The sequence below is a fragment of the Capsicum annuum genome, chromosome 12 (genome assembly GCF_002878395.1).
Source record: "Capsicum annuum cultivar UCD-10X-F1 chromosome 12, UCD10Xv1.1, whole genome shotgun sequence".
Taxonomy (NCBI): Eukaryota; Viridiplantae; Streptophyta; class Magnoliopsida; order Solanales; family Solanaceae; genus Capsicum; species Capsicum annuum.
Genome location: NC_061122.1, coordinates 92,764,298 through 92,791,218, shown reverse-complemented (window position 1 = coordinate 92,791,218; position 26,921 = coordinate 92,764,298). Strand labels below are relative to the sequence as shown.

Genomic DNA, 26,921 nt, shown 5'->3' with positions numbered 1-26,921 from the left:
GCTAATTTAAGGTAGATTTCTTCAAGTATGAGCATATAAGTAATATGGAAGTAGTATTTAGCACCGAGTTAGGTATGAGTCTGAGGTCACATGCCCTAAAACTACGTGCCACCATAGGTTTAAGTCCCAATATGGATTAAGTATAGTGATCACTAAGTTAAGGTTCTATATAGATGGCAAGGGTAAAACAGCTCTCCCCAACGTGGATAAGATGTCAAACTCCATGATAGCTCATATGGTTTATATCGGTTAGAAGAACCTCCCTAAGAAAGAATAAAAGTAAAGCTTTTATAACTAAGTGTTATGGCTCACAAAGTTTATTCTTATGCTCCATTACTCATGTATATGATTTTGTAGCCTTTGTTCTATTCAAGCTCAAGGTGAGTCAATTACACTTGGCATGCATTATTTAAAAGTCTATGTGTAAATTAAGTTATTGTTTTACTTATGCATCTACCCCACATACTCAGTACATTCCAAAGGTATTGACCCATATATATGTTTATGTGCTACATTGTCTTATAATGTAGGTTCTGGTGCTCAATTCCAGCAACACGATTGGCTACGGGCATCACCACCTATATCCCAACTTTTGGTGAGTCCTCATAGCTCAAGGACCCATCTTATTAGACTTTGATTTTGACAAAGCATTTTAGTTGGTAGCTTTCTGTTTATGTTCGAGTCAGCTGGGGTCTGGCCCAGTGGCTCTCTTGTTAGAAATAGAGGTTTGTTTGACTGTTTTTGTTTTAAGTTCAAAAGTGTCAGTTTTGAAGACTTTCAAGTTAAAGTCTTTCAATTTAGATATTAACTCAATAATATTCTGATTTCATATGTCAAATCTACTTTATCATAAGTTTCAAGTTTAGTAGGCGTAAAGGGTTAGCTTGGAACTACTCGTAGTCTTGAGAATCGTGTGATGTCCAGGGGTACTTCCAGGTCGTTACACATGTATTGCTGACAATGTTGTATATAGTGTAGATTCTTGAAGATGTTGATGACGTGCATAGGTTTGTCATCATAAAAAAGGAAAAATTATTAAGTCCTTAGTTTTGATGATTGAAAAATTACATATTAGGTCCTGGTTCCTGAAAAATGTGTGATGACAAAGTTGAAACTACTTAGGGACCTGGTTGGGACTACACATCACTGTCACTGTCAACTACATAGTTGGATGAAAGTACAAAAATTGGTGAAAAACTGTTGCAACCTTTTTGCCTCAGCCAATAGGATTCGTCCTACGTTTTTTTGTCTCACATATATATTGCTCATCTTCCATGACAAGAAAAACTAAGTTTGCATATAATCACAACATTTATCTTTCTCGAAGCACTTATATCAAAGACTCATTTGCAACAGGGAACTGATAGCTCACAAAGTTGTATTTTATTTTCTTGTTGTATTTGATTCTTTGTACTGTGGTTACAACTGTTGCCTACTATTGCTATTGCTATTAGTAGGTGTTGGTTTTCCTTTTAGTTCCAAACTCCTTGCTGTCATCTAGAGTTAGGTAATATTAAAGCTAGAGTTAGCTTTTACTCAGTTAGAGTTAGCTGGGTAGTGGTGCAGTTGAGTTACTACAAATTTCTCTTTGTAATATAAGTATTACTAGGAGAAGAAGGATGAGGTGGTTAATCCTATGATGTAATGGAGTTGTATTCAAGTTTCTTGAATATTAGTGGAGCTTAGAAATTCTAGAGGTCAGTCGTGGTTTTTCTCCCTTGAGCAAGGAGTTTCCATATAAAATTGTTGTGTCTCTTAACCTCTATTGCACGTACTTTACTATTCAGTTTCTTGTTGTTTAAGTCTGTTAGGGACCAGGTTCCAAAGTTGGAGGGCAACTCGCGTGAATTCTTCAAAGCACAAAGTATATTTGTTTTCAGCTTTTGGGTTTTTGAGGTTTCATTGATGGGGCAAACCACATATCAGCTAACTTGTCAGTATCCCAATTATCGAGGATCAAGTCATCAGGGGTCTGTTGGAGTTAGTATAGGAAGAGAGGCTATCTGTTCAGCGGGGTGTTCCTTAAGGATACTAGTAGAGTTAACATCGTAAAGACACAGTTTAGGAAAATGAAAAAAAACAGACACCATGATAATTAAGGAGAATACTGAAAGGGGAATTGGAACTTTTTAAGCGATGATAGGGAGCATTAACCTTTAATAGTTATGAAAGTAGGAACGTTCTTAAGTCGTTTATTTCAAAAGGCATAGGTATTTCTGATTATTTAACTAATAAGTTGTGTATCTAGTGGAGTGCTTTGTGCACCATTGCTAACTTGGCTACAGACATGTACCTTATATTTACTTTGGAAATTTCTTTAGGTGTTCTCTAAAACAATAACAAGTTGAAACCAAACAGAAAGATATCCATTACAGATGAATACCTTTGCCAAAGTATACTGCTCAAGAATATTCTCTTCAAGCCCAGAGAAAGACCTAATCAGATCTTGCATATCACTGTCCTCTTCATCCTTACCCCTATAGGAGCACAACACTTTAGTATCAGTGTTATCACTGGAGAAAAATGTAATTTAGTATCAGCTTTATCATAGGAGAAAAATGTACTTTAGTATCAATGTTATCATAGGCAAAAAATGTAGAAAAATGCTACGGCTTTAATAAGTACAAAGAAAGAGCTGAATTAAACAAAAAACATAGATAAACAACAGAACTGCACATATATATCACATAACCCAAGAAAAAATAACTAGTGAACACAAACAATTATATGGACAAAAAGATTGAAAAGATAGATAAATTGGAAAATATGAAGAAAACCAAATCAGTCAACTTCCTAGATGATAAAGATTTTCCAATAGAGAATAGGGATTAGTTTTGATTACTAAATTCCTAATTTCCTATTCATAACCACTAAAATAATCCTGATAAAGATTTTCCAATAGAGAATAGGGATTAGTTTTGATTACTAAATTCCTAATTTCCTATTCATAACCACTAAAATAATCCTGTAGTACTTTATCATTTTTTTTTAATTGTTCAGTGTTGTTCTATTTATGAATGAGACCAACAATATAGAGGTTGAAGGGTTTGGGGTGGGTTGCTCCTTGGCTTAGGGAATTGTTTCCTGATGCTCGCACACAACAAGAACTAAGAGATATATGTAAAGTAAGAAGTGCAAGAATCTATAATCTATAATATATTAAAATTAAGAAGAGCCTTAGAAATGTTGTTTGAACTTTTTTCCTTCATTAAAAGTCATTGTTTTTATATAAAATCATCTTTAACTATTTTTTCCTAATATTTAAGAGTTGAAAATAATTAAATATATTTATGGTAAAATCATTCCTTATTAGAAGTCATCAGAATTTCACCACTTTTTTCCAATTTAAGAGTTAAAAATTAATTAAATATATTTACAATAAAACCTTTACTTATTAGAATCATCCAAATTAATCACAACTAATACATTTTTTATTAGTTTAAGAATTCTAAATCAACTAAATTTAATTTTAATATGATTTGAAAAATCTAGAAATAAATATAAAACTGTTAGAATTAGAAAAAAATAAGTGATGGTCCATCAACCACTTGAAACTTTTGGTGATAAAATATGTATGTGTACATATTTACGTTTACATTATTATATTAAAGTGTAAAAGATTTTTGAAAAGTGATTTGAACTTTTACACTTTATTAAAAAGCTTCACAATAGATAAAATCACTTAATTTTAAATAATCAAATGTTATACGTATGAGGCATGTGCGGTTAAACTAGTACAGTAAAATAAAGGACACAAGATTTTTATGTGAAAACTCCTTGCTCAAGGGAGAAAAACCACGACTTGCCTCCAGAATTTCTAAGTTCCACTATATCCAAGCAACTTCTTGAATACAGACTCCAAGGATTAACCTCCTAATCTATTGTTTCCTAGAAATAATGCTATTATAAGGAAATCCAAGTAGTAACTCTACTTCTTCAACCCCAGCTAACTCTAACTGACAACACAAGCTAAATCTAGCTTGACACAATCACCTAACTCTAGATGATTACAGAATGAAGTTTTGCACCTCAACACCTACTACAATCATGAGCTAATGTAGGCGGACTTTTAAGAACAATATTACAAAGACTCAATTGCAACAAAGAAATAAAAATACAATTCTATGAGCGAATTGTTCCTTCTTGCACTGCAGCCTTTGATTTTGCACTTCAGAGAGATATTTAATTGTGAATATATGGAAGTGTTAGTTTTCTTGTTGAGGAAGATGAGCAATATATATTATGACACAAGAAAACCTAGGAGAGATCCCATTGGTTGAGGCAAAAAGGTGGCAGGTAGCTTCTCGGCAACCTTTGTACTTTGTGTCAGTTGGACTATTGACTGTGACAACAACATGTGAGCGTAACCTATTCCCTAATGCGCAGTATCTTTTTTCATCATAAAAACTTCATAGAACAGGTCCCAAGCTATGAATTTGTCAATCATCAAAATAAGGACTTAACAATTTTTCCCTTTTTGATATAACAAACCCATATCAACAATTAGCATACTCAGTATCTACAACAATTTCCACTTAGCACAGTCTATACCTTAGCAACACAACATAGGCCACAAGGCCATATACCAAACTAGTTTGCCCAACCAATTTCCCCTATCATTGATGCCTATAAGAGTATAAGCATCCTACACCTTATTTTCCCTATCAATGAGCATTAGGTTCCCACTGAGTGAGAGAACCTCTATTTTCATTAGCACAACCCCAGACCAACTTCATTTATAGCCACACACACAATAGTTTCAGCCCAGTTACATCTCAACCATACATATTAATTTCTCCATTTTGACATCATCAAAGAGGATAAGTAGTAAACCAGGCATAGATAAGCATAGATAAGCATACATGTTAATTCATGGCCATTAAGGCAACACTGACATGAGAAAGAGGGATCATGTAGTAAAGGAAAATATGATAGCTCAAGCAAAGTTGTCATTCAATCATCCATTAGTCAGTACCATAAACTATTCACAAAAATAGTGACTACAAAATATTCAATTAGTTGTGCCAATCATTCATTAGAGACAAAAATAGGGACAAAAGAGGACAATATTTCACAGGGTCGGTTACATCTCAAACATAAGGATAAGAGTCAGAAATAACAAAGCTTTTGAGGAAAAACAATAATTGATAGGACTTATGGAGATAACTTTAAGAAAAAGAAGAAAAAGGAAACCAGGTAGGATATGATTCCAAGGAAGAGCTTTAGGCAAAAAAAACTTAGTTTCTGGCTCCTCCACCCTTTCCTGCAGGGTAGCATTTGCAGCACACACATTCTTTCCTGGGATAGTTCCTACTTCACTTCCCATTTTTCAAAAGTAGCCTACAATACAGTTATCTCTGCATCTCATAAAGCAAGTAGAGCAATGAGAGTCTTTATCTCCTCCTTCAATCATTTCAATACATCCATGAGGTCAACCACCAAAGACTTGGACTTTCCATCACTCATTCTAAGAATGCATTTATTTTTATCAAGAGTTGAGATACCAAACACTCTCTTTACTGATTCAACTTTCATGCTCTCACACTCAATGTTGAAGTAAGCAAACATCCTATTCATCCAAAATCCATAGGGTAGCCCATGCCTTCCAACTTTGGCATTGATGGCAGTGTTCATATGCTTAATAATGATGGCTGGTAGGTTAACCTTTTTGAACTTAAACAATGTCTCTATTAGGAACAGATCGAAATCTGTCAGAGTACTTTCCGTGTCAGACCTAGGAAGTAGTGCCACTATCACAAGTTCAAGCACCAATTGAAGTTCTCCCTTGAGAAACCTTTTCTTGAAATTATGAATGTTGAAGGTATCAACAGCACCACACAGAAACAAAAACTAAGTGGACCTCTTTTCTCTCTTAATGGATCTAATTCCTACAGTTGGAATACTAAGGATTTCAGAGTGTCTCTTCATCCAATCCTATAGACACACTATTCACCTGAGAGGTTAGGTAGAGGCCATCATTAGAAATCTCCAAGTTATGATAGAACATTTTTACTTCTTCCTTATACACGTAGTGCACACCGGATTCAAATAAGTGCTCCCACTATTGAAATTGCACTATGTCAACCAACTCTCTCATTTCTAGTGTATCAGTCGTAACAGGGTCAAACACTCTTCCAACCAGGACATCCTGATCCTTAATATCCGCGTGCCTTGCCTTTTTAGACAAGCTTGAGCTCAAGCCTGATTCCTTGTTAACCGTTTGTTCTAATCCTTTTCTTTTACCAGTAATAGTGGACACTAGTTTCATAACTTATAGCTCCTCATCTCTCTTTAGAGATGCATCCTTTTTTATCTTTCGTTCTCTCCTACATCAGTAAAATATTTCTCAAAATCAGAGTTAAGTGACTTATCCTCACAGTCACTTAGTCTTTCAAACATCCTCTGAATCTCACTATCCTCACCATCGTTGGACATGCTCTCAGTATCTTCCTTTAAGTCTTCAATATTTATATCTCTCTTAACACCTGATTCAACTCTGACTGTATTGCTCTTTTCTCACATACCTCTTCCTTTGGTGTGTTCCATGCAACTTTAACTATTTCCTGATGGATTATGAGTGGGTGAAAGTACCATATCAATATCAATCGTACCTTCAAGCGAGTTATTTTCCCTCTTAGTGGACAAGATTGGCGAGAGAGGTTCCCAACTGGAAGGTTTAGTGTTTGAGGTTGTCTATCTTTGAGTTCCGATGTCTTTACTCATGGTAGAATCAGTTGCCAAATGCCTTTTTTGGAGTTGGAATATCTAAGAGTAATGAGAGAAGCAAGATCTTTAAATGGTTAGGAAACTAATGAGATTTGATGTAAGAGAGTTTTGTTTTATTAAAAAAAGAAATTAAAAAGAAGATGATCTGATTTTGGACTTTATATATGGCACAAAGGAATAGTAAATATTGAAGAATGCAAAACTTCTGACATGATGTGTCCGGTCAGATGGACGCGTCTGTTGAGTTTAAAGTACAAGAGACAACTTTTGGGAGGGTAGGAAAGTGATGTGGAATGGTCATTAAATATTTAAATAAATGATTATTATTTTAGGAATAGTAAGTTATACTAACCTCATTAGGAACCTGGTCCCTAAGCAATGATAGAATTCAATTGACTTAGTGTTGTATCAACACTCCTATCATATTTTTCCTTCCATGCCATGGGTGTGTATTTGTAAGGATATGAGACTGAATTAGATATGTAAGACATTCTCTAACGCAGATACCTACTCACAAAATCATAGCCATGAGTGGAGGACCATGAAGGTCTCTTGTATTCATATAGCTTCATCCACCTCCTCCTTTTATGTAAAACTCAACCAGTTCCCTATTTTCCTTTATTAGGGATGTACCAAAGACAATTTCTTCAGTTCTTTAAATTGTCCTTTTCTGCTTAAGCCACAGTACCATCATCCTTAATCAATCTCTCATCTTGATTTCATTACTACGGAGACATGTCTTCTCTGAGGACATTTAGCAAGAGGTTATCTTCAAATCTTAAGTCATGAGATCTGAGCAACCACAGTTATTATTCATGACCCGGTTTCGCCCTCTTGCCTTCTTTGCATCATCAATCAATTGTTAGCCTTGGGAACCCATTTAAGTTTGGGTTCCCAAAAGGGTGACAGAGAAAAGATGAGTTTTTTCCTTGTCCAGATTGGCAATCTTTATTTCCTCTTTTTTCCTAAAGTTGTGGTTTTGAAGGGAAATATATCCTTGGAGAGATCTTCCTTTCCACAATAGATACCTGAAACATCACCTTTGCTCTTTGCATGTCTAACTGAAGAGATGAGTTCATCTTTTTGTCTTTTGTAGCTCAAGCCTCTACTGCTACTAGATTCTTGGCTGATGAAGGTAGTCAGAGTTGGTGAAGATGTAGTCCACTTGAGAGCTTTCTCAAGTTCAGTATTCACCCGAATCAGTTCATTCTCAGACATTTTGTTTCTATCAAGTGAAGCAATCAGGTCATCCTTGACATTGGTCAGTTCTTTTTCCAACTGAAACTGCATTCTACTCCCTTCACTTTTACCTTTATAATCATGCTTGATAATTTCGTCTAGCCTCGTATTCAGAAGGTTGTTCTCATAGGAAAGCATCTTGCAGGTTACTTGATGCTCATTTGCTTGCATACACAGCTCCATCATTTCTTGTTCACATTTTCTGAAATCTTTTTCCAGATTTGTCTTCTCATTGGTGAGCTCAGCCATTTGAAATTCAGCTTGATCACTTCTTTCTCATATTTTTCAAGGGTTTTCTTTAGATTCTATTTGTCCTTAACAAGGTCATTCAGAGAATCAACCAACACAGAAGCAAGAGATCTTAACTTACTTAGCGAGTAGTCCTTCAGATTTTCTTTAATTTCAAGGAGAGTGATAGGTTTTTCTTCCTTATTATCACTGTCATCCATCAGAGCAAGAAATGATTAAGGTATGAAACTTCATCTTCCATTATTATCGTAGAAGCATCTTCCACTTGTTCTGAATCATCTAACTTGCTAGAAGAGTCACCCCAACAGGTTGCCAACACTTGATTGGCAATCTTGTCAGTTTCAGCTTTCTTGTTGAACCTTACAGGAACCTGATCTTTTCCTTTTTCTTTCTAGAACCTTGCCTAGCATATTCCTTGTATTCCATCTTATGCATAGGACAATCTCTAATATAGTGACTAGGCTTGCCACATTTGTGACATGTGTCACTTCCTTTTCCTTCTTTAGAGCTGCTGCTAAACTCTCCTCTTTTAGACAAGGCTCCAGAGTTTTTTAAGACTTTGAGAACCTTCTTAGCAATGTAGTTTTTCTTGTATCCTTCAGCACCGGTAGTTTCTCTAGTGGCCTTGAGGGCCAAGTGTTTTTAAGCCTTGGGCTCAATCTTTAACTTTCCTATTTTCTTCAGCATCTCATAGGTTTTAAGATTACCTATGAGCTCATCCATGGACATCTTGTACAAATCCCTAGCTTCAGTGATGTCATCAACTTTGATTTCCCATCTTTTCGGCAGAATGCTCAAGAATTTTCTCACCTGCTTGTGAGTTGGGATAACTTCTCCCAGACAGTACACCTTATTTGTTGTTGCAGTGAATCTTATATGCATCTCCTAAATGGATTCACTTTCCTGAATAGTAAAGGTTTCATATTGATTGGTCAACATGTCCACCTTTGACTACTTAACCTAAGTAGTTCCTTCATGGGCTATTTGAAGACAAGTCCCAGATTTCTTTGGCAGATTGACAGGAAAAAATCCTATTGTACTCATCAGGACCAATGCCACATACAAGGATCTTCTTAGCCTTGTCATTCTTTTCTATCTTCTTTGTATCATCATCATCATACTCTTTCTTGGTTTTGGGAACCTGGGAGGTCACATCACCAACTTTAACTACCCTCGTAGGAATTAAAGGGTCATCTACTATAATATCCCATAGCTCGGAATCCTCAGCCATAATGAAGTTATGCATCCTTGTCTTCAACCACCCATAGTATTCTATATTGAACCTTGGGGTCTGGTGGTTGACTTTCTTCTAGATTTGGAAGAGCTACTATTTCTCAGGATCCTTCCAAGGTGTTAACCTTTTAGGAAGAACCTTGTTTTGATACCAAATGAAGGGTTTCGGGTGGGTTGCTTCTCAGCATAGAGAACTGTTCCCTGATGCTCTTACACAACAAGAACTAGGAGATATATGTAAAGTAAGAAGTGCAGGAATACAGTAAAATAATGGACACAAGATTTTTACGTGGAAACACCTTGCTCAAGGGAGAAAAACCACGACCTGCCCCTAGGATTTCTAGACTCTACCATATCCAAGCAACTTCTTGAATATAGATTCCAAGGATTAACCTCCTAATCCTTTGTTTCCTAGCAATAACTTTATTACAAGGAAACCCAAGCAGTAAATCTATTCTTTCAACCCCAGCTAACTCTAACTTGACACAATCACCTAACTCTAGATGATTACAGAATGAATATTTGCACCTCAAAACCTACTACAATCATAAGCTAATGTAGACAGACTTTTAAGAACAACATTACAAAGACTCAATTGCAACAAAGAAATAAAAATACAACTCTATGAGCGAACTGTTCCTTGTTGCAGCTGCAGCCTTTGATTTTGCACTTCAGAGAGATATTTAATTGTGAGTATATAGAAGTGTTAGTTTTCTTGTTGAGGAAGATGAGAAATATATATTATGACACAAGAAAATCTAGGAGAGATCCCATTGGTTGAGGCAAAAAGGTGGAGGAAGCTTTTCACCAACCTTTGTAATTTGTGTCAGTTGGACTGTTGACTGTAACAGCGACATTAAGCCAAACCTGTTCCCTAATGCGCAGTAGCTTTTGTCATCAAAAAAACTTCACGGAACAGGTCCCAAGCTATGAATTTGTCAATCAGCAAAACTAAAGACTTAACAGAGGTACATGCAGTGACTATACTAAAGCATCGCTTAAGCAAGATAAAATGCCTAGACTGCATTGCACTGACCCTCAAGAATGAAGCGCATCTCAGGAAGGGCTTTAATGACAGTAGATAGTATGATGTTAATTAGATGTTACGTAGCTCGACAAAATATTATTCTATCAAAGTCTCTAAAGATGGGGTGAGTGCCGAAAAGAACCATTCAAGTGAACATTTTAGGTCCTAATGGCATATCGCTTCTTCTTTGTTTTTTTTCTTTTTGAAACTGAAGCTACTTCTTTGTTCAGCGAGAGCTTTAGAAAACTTTTTCAATTAAGTGCTAAGAGATAGGCCCTTCAAAATAGACAATGTAGTTTCGTGGTTATCTTGTCGAAAGTATGGAACAAAAGTGGTTCGGACATATAAACTCCTATTGGCCATCAAATTCAACCTGGAACGTAGTTATGCAACAAATTGATATAACGAAGTACCGTTAATCTTGTCAACCATATTGAGTGAATTTTTTCCAATGTTTCTGACATTATATTTGACGGAAAAAATCATACAAAATAGACAAGATATACAGTACTGGAGAGCTACTTGTACTGTTTAACTTGATTTAAAAGCTACTATTAAGTACTCAAGAGCTATTTTGTACCTCGACTGCAGCCAAGTTCGTCTGTACTTTCTGTACAATTCATGAGCAAGTTCGTCTTTGAAAAATCCAACATTACTTACGACCATCAGCAACTGTCGATGTGGATCAACAATACTTCCTGGAAGAGGATCCAATGATTTTTCTTCTGGTTCAGCATGTCCATTTTGAAAATGTAAACTCTCTCTGTCATGTTCGTTCAGAAGCTGATTGCCAATGTGGCCCAGCTGACCTAATTAGAGTGTAAAATTTTGTATTAGATTCCAAAGTCTACCAGCTACTGAAATGCTAAGCCATCAACTGCTTTACATACCGGCAAAATTAAGCAAACAGTTCAAAAACGCAACTCTAACAGATTCCTGAATTTCTTGAAGCTGCAAAAATATGTCCTCTGACTTCATAGCCTCATTCTTCAAAGACTGAATCATTCTGAAAAAACAAAAATGCAGAAATGAGTGTTCAATTACCAACCAACTCTTCAGACATTTTGCAAAATTCACTCCAACTAATAATTTCAAGTCTGTTTCCTTACGTCTTTGCTAACAAGAAATTATATATCCGCTAAAGATAGAGCCAAAAAAGGATCTACTGTGTGTAATCATGCATAATCTTGAATGTTATCAATTCCGGTACATAGACCAAATAATACAATGCCAAGCAAAAGTACCTAGATTCATGGAGATATAACAACATTTAAGTTTTATCATGTTTTCATGTCGGTCATTTAAATCTACAACAATTATTATTCCAATAATTACACATCGGATTTGGCAGACAACTATGCAAGCATACATTTCATGCTTGTTTGAGTAATTGTAATAAGATTTCCCATTATCATGCTAAGAGTAGCTAGGATTTCCAGAAGAAGATGCCATTAAAATTCGTCACTTAAAAGACATTCAAGGAGGAGTCATAATAATTAATGGTATCAAATAAGCAGAACTCGTTACAGCAAGTTAGTAAGTATTACCAAACCACAATACAATTCAAATCAAATAAAATCTCCCTTAGCATGAATTGGGCATGAGTGTGTATCCATAGCACAGGGGAAACACAAAAGTCTATTTTTAACATATATTCTTCTTCGCAAGCCTATGTATACTTGAATCTCTCTTGATAGCTTCACAAACACATGCATGTGGATACACGTATTCTAATTTTAAAGTAGTTGATGCTAAATTAAATGAATTCCTGAGAAAAATCAAAGGCAATTAACTAGGGTTTTGCATATTGAAAGAAGCTAGCTAGGGAAAATCCTTCACCTTACTGCAGTGTGTACCAGGAGGATTAGATCACATGTATAGTTATATTTAAATGTACATACAACATTTGTGACATTTTTAACTTACGTATTGATCTGATCCATTGCAAATGTGATAATTGAGCGAAAAGCCAGAGGCAAGGAAGAAATTGTATATGGAGATCTGTTCCTTTCTAAAATAGATACTGGGATCCAGGTCTCATCTTTTGTTATCTTCTCAGTTGTAGTACGCATCCAAGAACAGAGCCTTAGTATATAAATTTTTGTGACCTCAGACTGAATTGTGCGCAATGCCGTAACTGTTAATCACCGGAGAAATCACTTGGAAACATTTCACAAACAATAACATAGGTCAACTTGGAAAACTAACGTACCAGAAACTGGAGGTGCAGATTCTTTGGCTTCAAAAGTGTGACATGCTTTAGATATCTCTTTTATGGCATTGCTCATGAATGGGCAAAGAATATTTGATTCTTCAAAATCTCGAAATGTGTTCTGAACCTGTGAGTAATTTCAACATTCTGTGATATGCATTAGAAAGAAGCATGAGTACATACTAAATTACAAAACTTACATCCAATCTCCTAGAAAAAGCTCCAACTTGATTCCAAATCTAGTGTCAGCTAAAACGGACTAATAGCACGCTTGGACAAGCTTATGGGAAGCTAAAAAACACTTATTTCCTCCAAAAGTTGCTTATTTTAGAAAGTTTAGGTGTGTGGCCAAACTTTAGGGGAAACTAAGTGCTTTCAATAGTAGCAAAAGTTGTTTTCCAGAAGTAAACAAAGTAGCTTTTCTCCAGAAGAAGCACTTTCAGAACCTTGACCAAACATAAATCACTGCTCTAATATTGGTATAAGTATTTTTCAAACTGATTAGCGGAACATGAACTGCTAGTCTCCAAAAGTAATTTTTCAAATAGCTAATCTGACAAAAAACACTTTTCAAAATAAATAAATTTTAGAAGATTGGTCAACCAACAACAACAACATACCCAATACCCAATGTAATCCCACAAGTGGGTTCTGGTAACAGTAGTGTGTATGCAAACCATACCCCTACCTTGGGAGGTAGAGAGGTTGTTTTCAATAGACAAATCATACTCTAAATACACCAAAAGTACTATACAAGGTGGAAGGGAAAGTAATAAAGGTGGCTAAGGTTGGTACAGCATAAGACTAGTTTCAACTAGCAAAGTGTATGACAAAAATTGATCTCAAATGGCAATTAAACACTCTAATTTTGAGGATGCACATCTAGACACCTCAACTTGTCTCTATTGTTTCAGTTGAGTACTCCAACTTCAAAATGATCATCTAGGCAACTCCAAAGTTGTGTTCCATGTTAGCGTCAGGTGCCAGACTTAGCATTAGGTGTCAGACACAGTGGAGACGAGTTGTGGTGTCTAGATGTGCATTGCCAAAGTTGGAGTGTTTAGTTGCCAATGAGGTCAAGCTAAGGTGTCCATCTATGTATTAACTTCTGTCTGTTTCATATGATTAGGTCTAGTGGAAAAGAAGGTTGTCACGAAGAATATGAGCATTAAGAAATCGTACGATCTAGATAGTGTTCCCTGCATGGCCAAGAGAAAGCATAGTAGCATGCCTAACTAAGCTATTCAATGTTATATCATGGGCTAAAAAATGCCAAACGACTGAAGAAAGAGCATGTTGGTTGTAAATAAGAACAAAGGAGATAAAAGATAACGAAGACAAAACAACTTACTCTATCAACAACCAGAAAAGGGAAACAACTAGGTGCATAGACGTCTCAAAGTAAACTAACCTACTGCAACTTACTCTCCTGTCATCAAGAGGAAGCATTTACCTCAGATCCATACGCTGATAAAGTACTCTGCAACATCCCAGCAACTTCATCAAGAGAATGACTTGAGTACTTTCCGTCTCCTACTTTTTCTTCACTTCTCTTTGCAGAGACATTGACATTTGAATCAGAAGACACTTGGGAAGCCTATTTTAAAGAAAAGAACCATAAAATCAAAGAGCTAGAAAATGGAAGCAAACAACAAATCTTAATAGAAAAGACTGCAACAATAATGCACATCCCCAAAAAATTGTAAAAGCGACAAATCTGTCTAGTAAACTAGAAAAAATTGGTAATTACTAGATCTATTCCCAGAATTATACCACTAAGTTACCAAACATTACAAAAAGAATGCAAGAGAAAATATAATTAAAAGGAATAAGAAGATGACTGTCACAGATGGACGGACACAACCAAATTTCAGTGGGCCAATGGTGCATCAAATTCATCTATCCAATCGTCCCAAGAAACCCAGAGGCTGAGGTTCGGAAGTCTGGTATTTCACAGTACTACTAACACAAATAGTGCCAGGAAAGTGATGACACTAAAAAATAGATGGATAATGTTGAGAATACTGTGAAATTCGTCATCTACAGGGCTGTTTTGCATCAATAAAATGCTCGGGAGATGCAAGTTAGTTCTTGTATGCTACATCAACTTCACAAACATGTGAAACCCATACAAGAATCACTTATGATGAACTGTAGCCAAAATCAAGGAACCTTTATTTGTATCCAGACTGAGTTACCTAATGCAATTGGATAAAATTTTACGATCCCTTGGTATACTTACTAAATATGGGACTTAAACCCTTTTTTGGCAGCAGTAAAATCTCATATTATGCTTCATCTACCCTGTGTTAGTGACAATCATTCAGATGCTTATCCTTTTCACCAAACCACTAATTAAAAGATAAAAAATTACAAATCTACCTTAAAATGCCCACAACATCTGGGCTTAGAAATTTACATCATAAGATCATTTAGACCTTTCAATCTTCAAAGATTTTGCATACTCTCTAGAATTAGCACTCATTTCTGAAGAGTGGTTTCTCCTTGAAACTTGCAAGTCAACCGATCTGATTTAAGTTGGACAAGAATAAAAGCAACAACACGCCCGGTGTACTCCCACAAGTGGGGTCTGGGGAGGGGAGGCGAGGATGTACTGACCTTACCACTACCTTTGCAGGGTAGACAGGCTATTTTAGATAGATCCTCGGCTCAAAAAAGCAAATAAGTACGAGAGAAAAGGGACAAGAAAATAGCAATGCATATAACAAGTGTGGCAACTGATATTAAAACACATTGAAGAGAAAAAAGAAAAAAGAGAAGGGAAGAAAAGGAAAAAGGGAAAAAACTATATGATACCTAAATCATACTACTAGAAGTACGACAATGCTCAACTAACCTATTACTCTTCTACCCTAATCCTCGACCTGCATGTCTTCCTATCTAGGGTCATGTCCTCAAAAAGTTGAAGTTGTGCCATATCCTGTCTAATCACCTCCTCCCCCCACCCCCCACCCCACCCCCACCCAACCAGTTCTTTTTCATCCTGTGTCTGCCACTCCAAACTCCTGCTATAGCCAAATCTCTCACACCTCTTCACTGGCGCACGCATCCTCGCACCTCCTCTTCACATGTCCGAACCATCTCAACCTTGGACAAGATGAAAGCAATAGAAATATTTCTGCACTCAATTAATTTCAAACTTACATCAGAAAAGTTTCACATCCCACAAATTACATGAGTAAACAAAGTAGTCAGAGTAAAGTGATCCTACATCGCCAATAGTAAAGGATTCTGAAAATACAAATTTAACGGGATATAAGACAAGACCGAGTACATATGACAAGTACTAATTAACATTTTGTTCCAAAAGTGTATTAGAGCCTCAAATTTACTCCACAAAACTATCTGGTCTTCACTGACTTGGTGGATTCGTAGATGACAAAGGATATGTTAATCTTATCTTAGAATACCTTCACTGATGAATAATGTGAAAGAGGTACGAGAGTCTCACTACCTTTGCAAATTTCCCACTGAAAACTGAGACAGCAACTTTCCAGAAGGCAGGTACATGGTGGATAACAACAGCAGTCAATCGACGTATATATTTTCCTCTAAAAGCATCACTTCGTTCACCAGTCATCTCTAACGGTTCCAAATCACCAGGAAGATTTGTATTTCCAAAAGTTGCAGAGCAATCAATGTCTGACTGACAGTTGTATATAACATGTAACGGGAATCATTAATTAGTAATCGAATTAATAATCAATGGCTTTCTGATGACAGGCAGTCATGCTTACGGAGTGGCTCAGATCTTGCTGAATTTGCCTCCACTTTGCATCATATAAAGCTCTTGCTCTCAGCTCATTCTGTAAATTCTCCATCCTAGCTTCATGATCTAAAGCGCATTTCTCAAGCAAGCCTCGAATTCTGTGGTTCTGAAAAATAGCAGAACTATATCCAAAGTTTTTTCCTATTGTAGATAAGATGGAATGAATTGCCATCCGTAAAGTTATATAACATTTACCACATCCATAAGGGGAGACACTATAACATTTTGTTAAAGGAGGAAAGAAAATGTCAATCATTCTTAATTAGGAAGAGAAGAGATTTTCTTCACGACATACCCTGCATTTTCCTATTCTATGAGAGTTAAGCAATCAAAACCAAAATTTCTCAAACATGACAAGCATAGAAGTTGAGAGGAGATAGACAGAGAACAAAGCTAGAAGTACTAATGTTACAATATGATTTACTATTGATTAGTTAGAGTAATGGAAATCTTGAAACGGTATAAGATCAGTTTGTTAGTATTAAAACAGTGAGAAGATAATTTTTTTTAATGACTCACTATCTCCTTTACTAATCCCAATAGCTAGTCCTTAATCAACATTAAAGACAATGTTGAACAGCTTAAATGTTTTCTATTGGCATAAAATGACTTAAATAACTGATCAAAAAGAAAACGTTTTAAAACACACTAGGTCCTTTGTAGAACTAAGTTCACAAAAAACAACAACTGACTTAAAATATCTTACTTTTTAGACTTCACTAAATGCAAACAGTGGGATTAATATGATCATCGCTGTAAAATTGGTGCAGATCCTATAACACCCCTTAAGCCAAATTTGTCTTTCATCATTGCCTTCTTCTTGAATCTCTTTGAGTTATTGTTTGAGAAGAAGATTCAATGATGGGAGAGACAAATTAAGGGTCTTTTAACTGGAAGATCCTTCTATCATACATTACTGAGAAGGGAGAACAAGATTTTTCGTAGTCCTCAATGTAGGTCCCCAGAGCACCATGAACATCTTATAATTAGCATCATGAGTATATACTTACATCTGAGAATCTATTAAAGAGAAAGATAATTCAAGTTAGGCGGTGTTCCATGAGTAAGAGAGCATGGGTATCCAAGAGAAGACATGTTCGTGATTTCTTCTGGAAGTACTACCCTCAAAAATTTGGTACATCAATTAGGCCATAAAAAATATGTTGCACAGCTTGGCTTTCAGGAGCAAAAGGAAGAGAAGTAAAGCTTGGGAAGTGACCCAAGCGAAGCTACAAAGACCATGCGGAAAGAAAAAATTGATGTTTGTAGAGATTAGTAGTATTTCAATGTCTTCTTAATGTTTGGAGCATTTATGCATAGCGAACAGGCTATATCTTTTGTAAAGTATCATATTTTGAATGAAAATTTCACTTTTTCTATAGCTTGTGGATATGAAATTCTTCCCATTAATTTATACCAATAAATTAATATGTATCAATAAACAATGACAGGATTAGCCTTGGGAGGGTGGGGAACCTAACACCTTGTGGCAAAGGGAATACTCGGTGGATCTTGAGGGGGCAGTGCACCCCCTTTCTAATCAATCCTAAGCATGGAGCTAATATGTAATAAAGAAAGATGATATCCAATTTAGATGCTTCACCTGTATATTTAAGTAGTGCCATACAGGATCTGATTCAGGTTCCAACTCCGATAAGAGCCTCACTATATTTTCAAGCTAGAAGAAGAATTAAGAAATCACGCATAAGTAAAAAGTGAAATTTGAATCTCAAAACTTTTAAAAACTAATACAATGAGTAAAGTTGTCAGCATTTAAAAGGCTGCACCCAATGTCAAGGTATGTAAAGTCAAGTCAAATGGAGATGAAAACTGCAACTGGATCAATTTTATAAGAAAATCAATCATTTGCAAGAACAACGGTAACAGCAAAGTGTAAAATTATAATCCACTTCACATAGCAGCATCCCAATCGAGCAAGAGAAATAAGGTGGGATGAAAGAAGCAAACATATGGAAAGGAACCTATAGAATTTGTTATACAGAAGTATTCTTCCTCTGGCAAGGATACGGTATGATACCATATCACTGGTATTACAAAACGTCTCCGGTGCGAAATTCATGGGCCAGAACAAGGGCCATAATCCTATGGTAGATCTACAACCTGATCTCAACCATCTTTATGTTTCATATTACAAGTTCAGCAGGGCGATTTGCACCCCAACAGATAAATGTTACTGTCAGATGTGAACGAAACAAAGTTATGGAACAGAATGGTCAAAACTGACCACTGGCTATCAAAACAGGTGTGCATGTGTTATAGAAGGGGACGGGGGAAAATCAGTTGTAAGGACTACCAAGTATTTTTATATACATACTGAAAAGCCATGACTAAATTTTAGTGTTTTAGATCCAGAGGTGTGATGGACCTGAGATCGTCAGTCTTTCAACAATTACAGATTATACCGTAATACCCATACAGCTCCTTGCAGAGACTTTTAGAGAACCAACATTCCACCTTGATGCCATCCTACACTTTCCATATATTTTACCTCTCAAGAAGATAAATTCAAGTCGGTGAAATAACTAAAGGATGACTTACATTTGTCAGGTCAATATTAGGATCTTCCATAGACTTGTAAAGCATGCCTTTAAACTCTTGCATAACTTTTTCAACCTCCCCAATGACACGCTTCAAAATTCCTACCTGAAGAGAACACATGAACAAATTATGACTAAAACAAAAGCAAAACCTTTGAATAATGATGAAAAAAATAACAAAAGAGGCAGAATCGATATGAAAAGAAGTAAAAAATCTAACTAAGAAACTTAAGTAATAATCAGAAAGATAACCTCAAGGTGTCGAGGATCATATAAAAGTTAAGCATACGTTTTTACAACTAAATCAAATAAAAGACACCAACAACATGAAACTCGATCAAGTGCCGTTTTTCCATGTTGATGCCTACCCAAAGAATCTACATTTCAACGAGCATAGACAACCTGTACTTGTCAAAAATAAGGGAGGCCTTAAAGCATTTCTTTTAAATAAGCATGGACTCATTAAACAAGGCAATCAGGAAGTTTCTATTCATGTACATTGAGGTGAACACTGAACACAAATGGATTAAGCAAAGAAAAGAAGTTAATCCGAAGCATAGAACATTCGCATTTACCAATATATATGTCGTAGGAAGGGCCTCACTGAAATTTACATAGAACCTCTAAAATAATTCTTGCAGTTAAGATTTTTCTACCCAAATTACTAGAGTTTAACATTGCCAACAGCCATGTACCAGCATGGAGTATGCTATGTTATTATGACCACAAGGTATCTTGGATTAATTGATTGCTAAGACTGGGAATCATAGGGCGTCACAGACAGAGAGACGCATACATGTATAGCTGCAATAAACTTCTGCATATTCTTGTGCAAGTGTACTTGTTTGCAGGATTCAGATCAATTTCAACAGTTTCAAACGAAAAGCAAAATCCATAACTGAGAAGTGTAAAAGTTACAGAATAATTAAGCCTCCCATACATGAGAAGGCAGCACAATTGAATTTGCTTTCCTGTATTCTCTGACTGCCAGGTCATATTCCCCCTTACTAATGCTTTCACGAATGGTACTGGGTAAGTTAAACAATGTTCGGAACCTCTGAAGCATTCCTTGAACAGATCTTATCTTCTCAGCTTGAGCCTACACAGAAATGTTTTTATTTGTTACATACTAACAACAAAAGAAGAGGCAAAAAATCCACACTTACAGTAATCAACTTCACTAAATGGATTGAACTAAAAAGTACAGCATCACATCCTAGCTACCTGTCTTTCAAATAGTGACTCAAAAGCACGAGTAGCATTTGAATTGACTCCTTGCATACAATCATATAAGTGTTTAGTTCCAGAACCTTCAGGGTCTTCCTCAATTCGTCTCAACTTTGATTCAATATCTATAGCAAAAGCATCAAACCCAGAATGAGATCTTCCGATGATAAATTAAAGTAATACAAAATGAAGCTAACCATCAATCGTCGTTTTGCAAGATACAAAGCAATCAAAATTCTCCTTGACCAATTGTTTTTTCTGTTGCATACGTCCTTTAAGATCAGTCTTCAAAGAAACAGCGCCTGCTTCTAAGTCTGCTGAAGTAGTATCTTGGTGGATTCGGGATAGAAACAACTTTGAGTCAAACTTCTCAGAAAAATAATTCAACCTATCTGCAAAATTGATGCAATATCTTTTAAACAAATTCAGTTGATTAAATCAAACATAACTCGCCTGAGAAACTATAGAAGGAAATCATAGTAGAAAGCAAAAAGACAAAACAGGTAATTAATCAAAAAGATCCTGTAAAATCCTCGGGCTTTAAGCAAAAAGAAGAAACAAGTAGTTAACCAAAAAGATCCTGTAAAATCCTCGGGCTTTAAGTAAAAAGAGAGAAACGACGCACATAATTTACAGAAATTACAAAATTCACATTAACATATGTGAATTTAGCATTATGGCATCAAACTGCAATTAAAACTACTAATTCAGCATCCAACATGCAATGATACCTACATTAACACAAAAACTCAAATCGTAAACATCATTAAGATGCAACTCTAATTAGGCCACTGAGAGATAACGCCAGACCTTAGCAATTGTCAACCATTAAAAGAAATAATGTACACTATTTAGTTGCAATAGTAAATGTACTAAGGGAACATAGAAAAGAAGTGTAGAATCAGCAGTACCAGCAGAAGAAGGCTTGCATAAAAGAAGAAGGAAGAGTCATTGCCTAAAGAAGAAAAGGACCAAAGAAGTAAATCAGATGTGAAGTAACCTCTATTCTCTCTCTTTTTTCCCTTCAGTTGAAGTCAGACCCTTAAAGAAATGGTAGGGTATAAAATTATTGTGTTTCAACCACCAACCAATTAACGAACACAAAACTCGTTTCAAGGTAAGGGTATAAAATTGGAATTCACATGACTGCAACATCTTAACAGTCCAGAACTATCTCCATTAAGATGCTCCTTCCCACATAGGATCAATAGAAGAAACTCTTTTGTGTTTCCAATATGGAGGCAGGAGTTAATTTCCTTCTCTTTTATTTTCCTTTTTTGTGGTATGTTGGGTGGCCGGGGGGAGGGGAGGAGGCTGGTACCAGGCTCTAAAAGAGTTTTCTTCGAGCGAGCAGTCTTTCTATCTTTTTGGGTTGCATGCCCAAGGAAATGCTTTTCGTAGGAGGCTCTAAGGAATAGCTTTGGCAGTTTTGTTTTAAAACATATCCAGTCAAAGCACAGTGCTAATGCATGTCCTGCACGAAAGATATTCTCAAGAGATGCACGCATCACCAAGGGATTTCCACCAACAAAACTGAGGAAATCGTATAATCAGGGAATCATCCCGCTGTATGCACCAGTTGTTAGACTTGTCTAGTAAGCTAATGCCTATTTAGTACCCATAAAATGTGCACTACAGCACATCTCCATGCTTTTTCATCAACCACAATATGATCTTTCCTAATAGGATAGTAGAACCTCATTCACAAGGGATCCCCCAGAGTCCAGATAAGGAATGAAATGTCTCTGTCTTAAATCTGCTTAAGAGACTAAGGCCCTAAACATTCACATGCCTTACCATGTGAACTTGAGATCCTTCAAAATGTCTAGCTACCAGAACTACAGAGGGAGCACAGTTACTGGCGTAAAGGATATTGCAATAAAACAAATGTACCAACTGTACTAAGAGTAAGTGCCCACACTTGAATCCAGAAGCATCCAATAGCTGCAGGCACATAAGGTGTGATATCATCCACCGCGTAAAGTGTATCATAAGTCATCATGCACAGTCATCTCAAGATTTTCATTGCATAGCACATTCAATTCGGGATGTTAATTGAAAGAGGCTGATGATAAGGTACTTTATGAAGGAATTATAATGAATAAGGAGAGGAAAGGAGGCCCTAATACAATAAAGTAATTTGGTGACAGAATTAAGTACCGCGAGTTTTGGGGTCTAAATCGCCTACAGATGGAGAACTTGATGATTGCTCACTAATCATCCTTAATGTTCTATTGTCAACTATCCTGTGAGTACAAAGCAGCCTCCTTGTTAGCACAAAACATTATGGGTGAACAGTTTGAAATGCATAAGAAAAAGCAAGATGATAATAAGTACCCCAATCTTAGAGGATCTATGCATTCCATGCCACGAGGGAAAGACTGCAAAGACTGAAGTGCCTTCTTTGCCAAAGCCACCTTCTCCTCCTCAGCCTTAATTTGAGTGGTTGGAATTGCTCTAGTCTCCCTCATCTCCCGAACATGACGTCTTAGCTGAAAAAGTTTTGATCTTTAAGTTCAGCACCCATTCGAGAATACTTTAAACACTACTGGCCAAACAATCCTGCACACATTCTGATTTACAATGATAAAGAAGACTATTTATCTACCTCCACATGGAGTGTAACTATTTAAAATATTTTCCTCCAAACTAAACAGATGAGAGACGAAATAATAATGAGATTACCAATCAAAAAAGTCAAAGTAACAGTATAGAAAACCACAAGAATTACCTGCATAAGGCGAAATAAATAAATAAATAAAAAGTTAAGCTATCCACAACTTTTGCCACTTCGACAAAACGTCATTGCCATGAAATCAAAATTACAGCATATGCTACAAAGCTACCACTACTACTACAACAAGAACAACATACCCAATGTGATCCCACGAGAGGGCGATAGCGGGGGTACGCAAACTTTACTCCTACCTTGTGTGAGGTAGAGCTCATAAAGCTACTACATACAAATATATTACTAACAACTCCACAAAGGATATAGACCCCAATATTTTTGGGTGAGATCATGTATATCTATACGTATGAAAAAATAGTAGTAACAACATATCCAATCTAGTCTCACAAAGTGAGTTCTGAGGAGGATAGAGTGTACGCAGACCTTACCCCTACTACCTTAGAAGTAGAGAGGCTGCCAATAGACCACGACTCAAGGGATATAGGAAAAAATAGTAAAATGTAATTATACATACTCCGAAGCCGCTCACTCAAAATCCCAGATACGACTTAAAAATTGTAAATATACTCCCTCCATCCATTTTTACTTGTCTATTATACTAAAATATTTATCTGCTTTTACTTGTCCAGCTTAGAATATCAAGAGCTAATTTACCACTTAGACTGTTTTTGGTAATGTTTTCCTATTTTCACATATTCGTTTGGTTAAAATCTTTCGAAAATACTTTCTTTAAGAAATCTAGCTTCTTCAAATAAGGAACTTCCTTAATAAAAGTAGGAAAAACAAGTGGCATTGTCTCCCTCCCACTCTCACAACCACCCACCCCAACCCCTATCACCCTACCTCTACTCATTCTCGTTATTTTGTGTTAGATAATGATTTTAGGATAATATATTTTACTTACGTACTGACACAAAGTCCCCAGGGAGGTGCTTTGGAGATGCTTGGAGGTGAGTGGAGTACCGCTGGCATATACCAGAGTAATTAAGGATATATATGATGGAGCGAAAACCCAGGTGAGGACGGCGGGAGGAGACTCAGAGCATTTCACTGTCCTGACAGGATTGCATCAGGGATCTACTCTTAGTCCCTTTTTGTTTGCGTTGGTGATGGATGTGTTGACGCGGCGCATTCAAGGGGAGGTGCCGTGGTGTATGCTTTTTGCAGACGATGTAGTTCTGATAGATGAGACTCGAGGGGGTGTGAATGACAAATTAGAGGTGTGGAGGCAAACTCTTGAGTCTAAAGGGTTCAGGGTGAGCAGAAGCAAGACAGAGTATGTGGAATGCAAGTTTAATGACATGAGGCGGGAGAATGAGGTAGTAGTGAAGCTGGAAGCACAGGAGGTATGTAAGAGGGATAAGTTCAAGTATCTTGGGTCCGTGATCCAGAGTAACGGTGAGATTAACGAGGATGTCTCGCACCGTATTGGGGCGGGATGGATGAAGTGGAAACTCGCGTCGGGGGTGCTGTGTGATAAGAAGGTGCCGCTCAAGCTTAAAGGCAAATTCTACAGGGTGGTAGTTCGTCCGGCCTTGTTGTATGGAGCGGAGTGTTGGCCAGTTAAGAACTCCCACATCCAAAAAATGAAGGTAGCAGAAATGCGGATGTTGCGCTGGATGTGTGGACTGACTAGAGGGGATAGAGTTCGGAATGAGACTATCCGGGAGAAGGTTGGTGTGACTTCAGTGGAGTGCAAGATGCGGGAAGCACGATTGAGATGGTTCGGACACGTGAAGAGGAGGGGCATGGATGCCCCGGTCCGTAGGTGTGAGAGGCTAGCATTGGATGGTTTTAGGCGGGGTAGGGGTAGGCCGAAGAAGTACTGGGGCGAGGTGATTAGGCGGGACATGGAACAGTTACAGCTCACCGAGGACATGACCCTAGATAGGAAGGTCTGGAGGGCGCGAATTTCGGCAGAGGATTAGGGCCAGTTTGGGTCGCTAGTGTAGGGAATTACTTGGTGGGGGTTTTATTCCTGTTATGATTCCGTCTTCCGTGTTCTGTGTTTTATTACGAATCTGTGTGCTTTCCTCTGCTTTCCTCTGCTTTATATTACTTATGGGTGCCGTATTTATGTTATGTAATCTGCTTATGTACTTTACTATGTGTTTGTGTGGTATCTCATGTCTTGAGCCGGGGGTCTATCGGAAACAGCCTTTCTACTTCATCAGAGGTAGAGGTATGGACTGCGTACATCTTACCCCCCAGACCCCACTAGGTGGGAATACACTGGGTTTGTTGTTGTTGTACTTACGTACTGACACCAGAAAATGAGTAAGAAACCACTTGTTTTTCTAGAAAATTTTTTCTTGGAAAAAATTTCCCTCCATACCGAACACACCTTTAGTTCCTAATTTATCCTTATTACTAACTAGTCATTTCTCAATGCATTTTTGAAAGCATTAAATTTATTATATCCAAGAGGCGCTAGAGCAAGATTGTTGTTCTATTTATTGCTGCTTAATGGGTGTGTCGAGTGAGTTATCAGTTACTAGACAAGTAAAAATGGATGGGGGGTAAGAAAATTTAGATACCTCATCTTCATCAACGCGTTTCCAACAATCAGGTTCACCACCTTGCCAATTTTCATCATCATCCTTCCCAGGTCCTCCTCTAGCAGTCCTTCTTTTCGACGCAGCAGCACCTTTACGTTGATCCTTCTTAGACGATACTGGTACCTCATCTCCAGATGAAATGCTGAGAATATCCAAGTCTGAATCATCTTCATCCTCTTCCACTTTCTTCCTCTGCTGCTTCTGTTGCTGTTGCACTTTGCTATTCGCAGTTGCACCAGTACTTCCTGCTGCCTTTGGTATCGGCCTTGGTGGTGGCTCTGATGATGGTTTTTTACCAGTTGCTTGTTCTTGTAATGCCATTTGTAAGAGCTCATCTTCATCACTGTCGCTCGACATTTTTTCTCAATATGAATTCTGTGTACGTTGAGAATTTTGTGTGAGTTTTGGATTGGTGAGGGTAATTAATTGGTTGTTGTTTTTGCTGTTGATAGGGAAAATGTGCAGGGAAACTTGATGAGATACCATGTTGAGACAGTATGAAAAGCGCGATTTTTCCGTTGATCCTGTTTTACAGCAAAGGAAAAGACCTTTTCAATATTTTGAATGTATTGGAAAATAAATAATTATTTGTCTTTGTATACTTCAACTATTTTTAAAGGATTTTTCATATTTATTTATCTTTTCAAATTTATTTATTTTTTTCTTTTTTATTTTATTATGATTTTTACTTCTTTCTCTTTTCTTAATTTTTTTCAACCTTTACTTTTTTTATCTTTCTCCTCTCAACATCTATATTTTTTATTTATTTTATCTTTTTTATGTTTCTTTAATTTTTATTTTTTACTTTATTTTTTATTTTCGTAAAATATGACACTATCACATTGTGTCTTAATTTACGAGATGTTCCACAAATTGTCTTAGAGCCAAGACTCAGCCTAAGAACTTTCAAAGAAAAAGTTATGTCTCATGGACAAAAGTTGACACTATCACATTGTATCTTGATTTATGAGATGCTCTATAACTCTTGTCTTTGAAGCAATACTTAGCCCAAGGACTTTCAGATAACAAGTTACGCTCCATGGGCAGGAGTTGGCACTACCACATCATGTCTTGAAATATTAGATATTCTGAAACACCATAGTTTTGACCTATGAAAATTTCTTGATTTTGAGCTCTCTGGACATCATACGACTTGTGCTAACTTGTCGTATGATGTGGATACTGTTTGAAGTCTTTGTCCGTATGTCACTCACTATGATTTTGGTTGGTTTCTGTCCAAGGTACGAATGGACATCATACTAGTCGTATGTTAAGGTACGAGAAGTATAGTGCCAAACAGTATGATGTCCTATGTCTAACCTAGATGATTCTCCCTATGGTATAGTTTATGGGTACCAATCGTATGTTATGAATACGAGTTGTTCCTTGGGGTCATATGTGGGAAAGTGT

General features: G+C 36.8%; 1 protein-coding gene across 1 annotated transcript in view; it reads right to left on the bottom strand.

Moving 5' to 3' along the window:
• The window catches only part of LOC107851464 (exocyst complex component SEC5A), a 51,716-nt gene extending 25,661 nt beyond the window's left edge, over window positions 1-26,055 (bottom strand). Inside the window, exons 1-16 of the mRNA XM_016696498.2 lie at window positions 25,491-26,055; window positions 22,599-22,753; window positions 22,422-22,507; window positions 20,459-20,653; window positions 20,259-20,386; window positions 19,975-20,133; window positions 19,036-19,140; window positions 18,080-18,154; window positions 16,445-16,582; window positions 16,162-16,353; window positions 14,140-14,283; window positions 12,687-12,813; window positions 12,401-12,611; window positions 11,365-11,480; window positions 11,055-11,283; window positions 2,384-2,477 (exon numbers count right to left, since the gene is read on the bottom strand). Of these exons, the coding sequence (XP_016551984.1) occupies window positions 2,384-2,477; window positions 11,055-11,283; window positions 11,365-11,480; window positions 12,401-12,611; window positions 12,687-12,813; window positions 14,140-14,283; window positions 16,162-16,353; window positions 16,445-16,582; window positions 18,080-18,154; window positions 19,036-19,140; window positions 19,975-20,133; window positions 20,259-20,386; window positions 20,459-20,653; window positions 22,422-22,507; window positions 22,599-22,753; window positions 25,491-25,868 (2,532 nt within the window). The 5' untranslated portion in view covers window positions 25,869-26,055. The remainder of the gene's footprint in view (window positions 1-2,383; window positions 2,478-11,054; window positions 11,284-11,364; window positions 11,481-12,400; window positions 12,612-12,686; window positions 12,814-14,139; window positions 14,284-16,161; window positions 16,354-16,444; window positions 16,583-18,079; window positions 18,155-19,035; window positions 19,141-19,974; window positions 20,134-20,258; window positions 20,387-20,458; window positions 20,654-22,421; window positions 22,508-22,598; window positions 22,754-25,490) is intronic.
• Window positions 26,056-26,921: the final 866 nt, after the last annotated feature.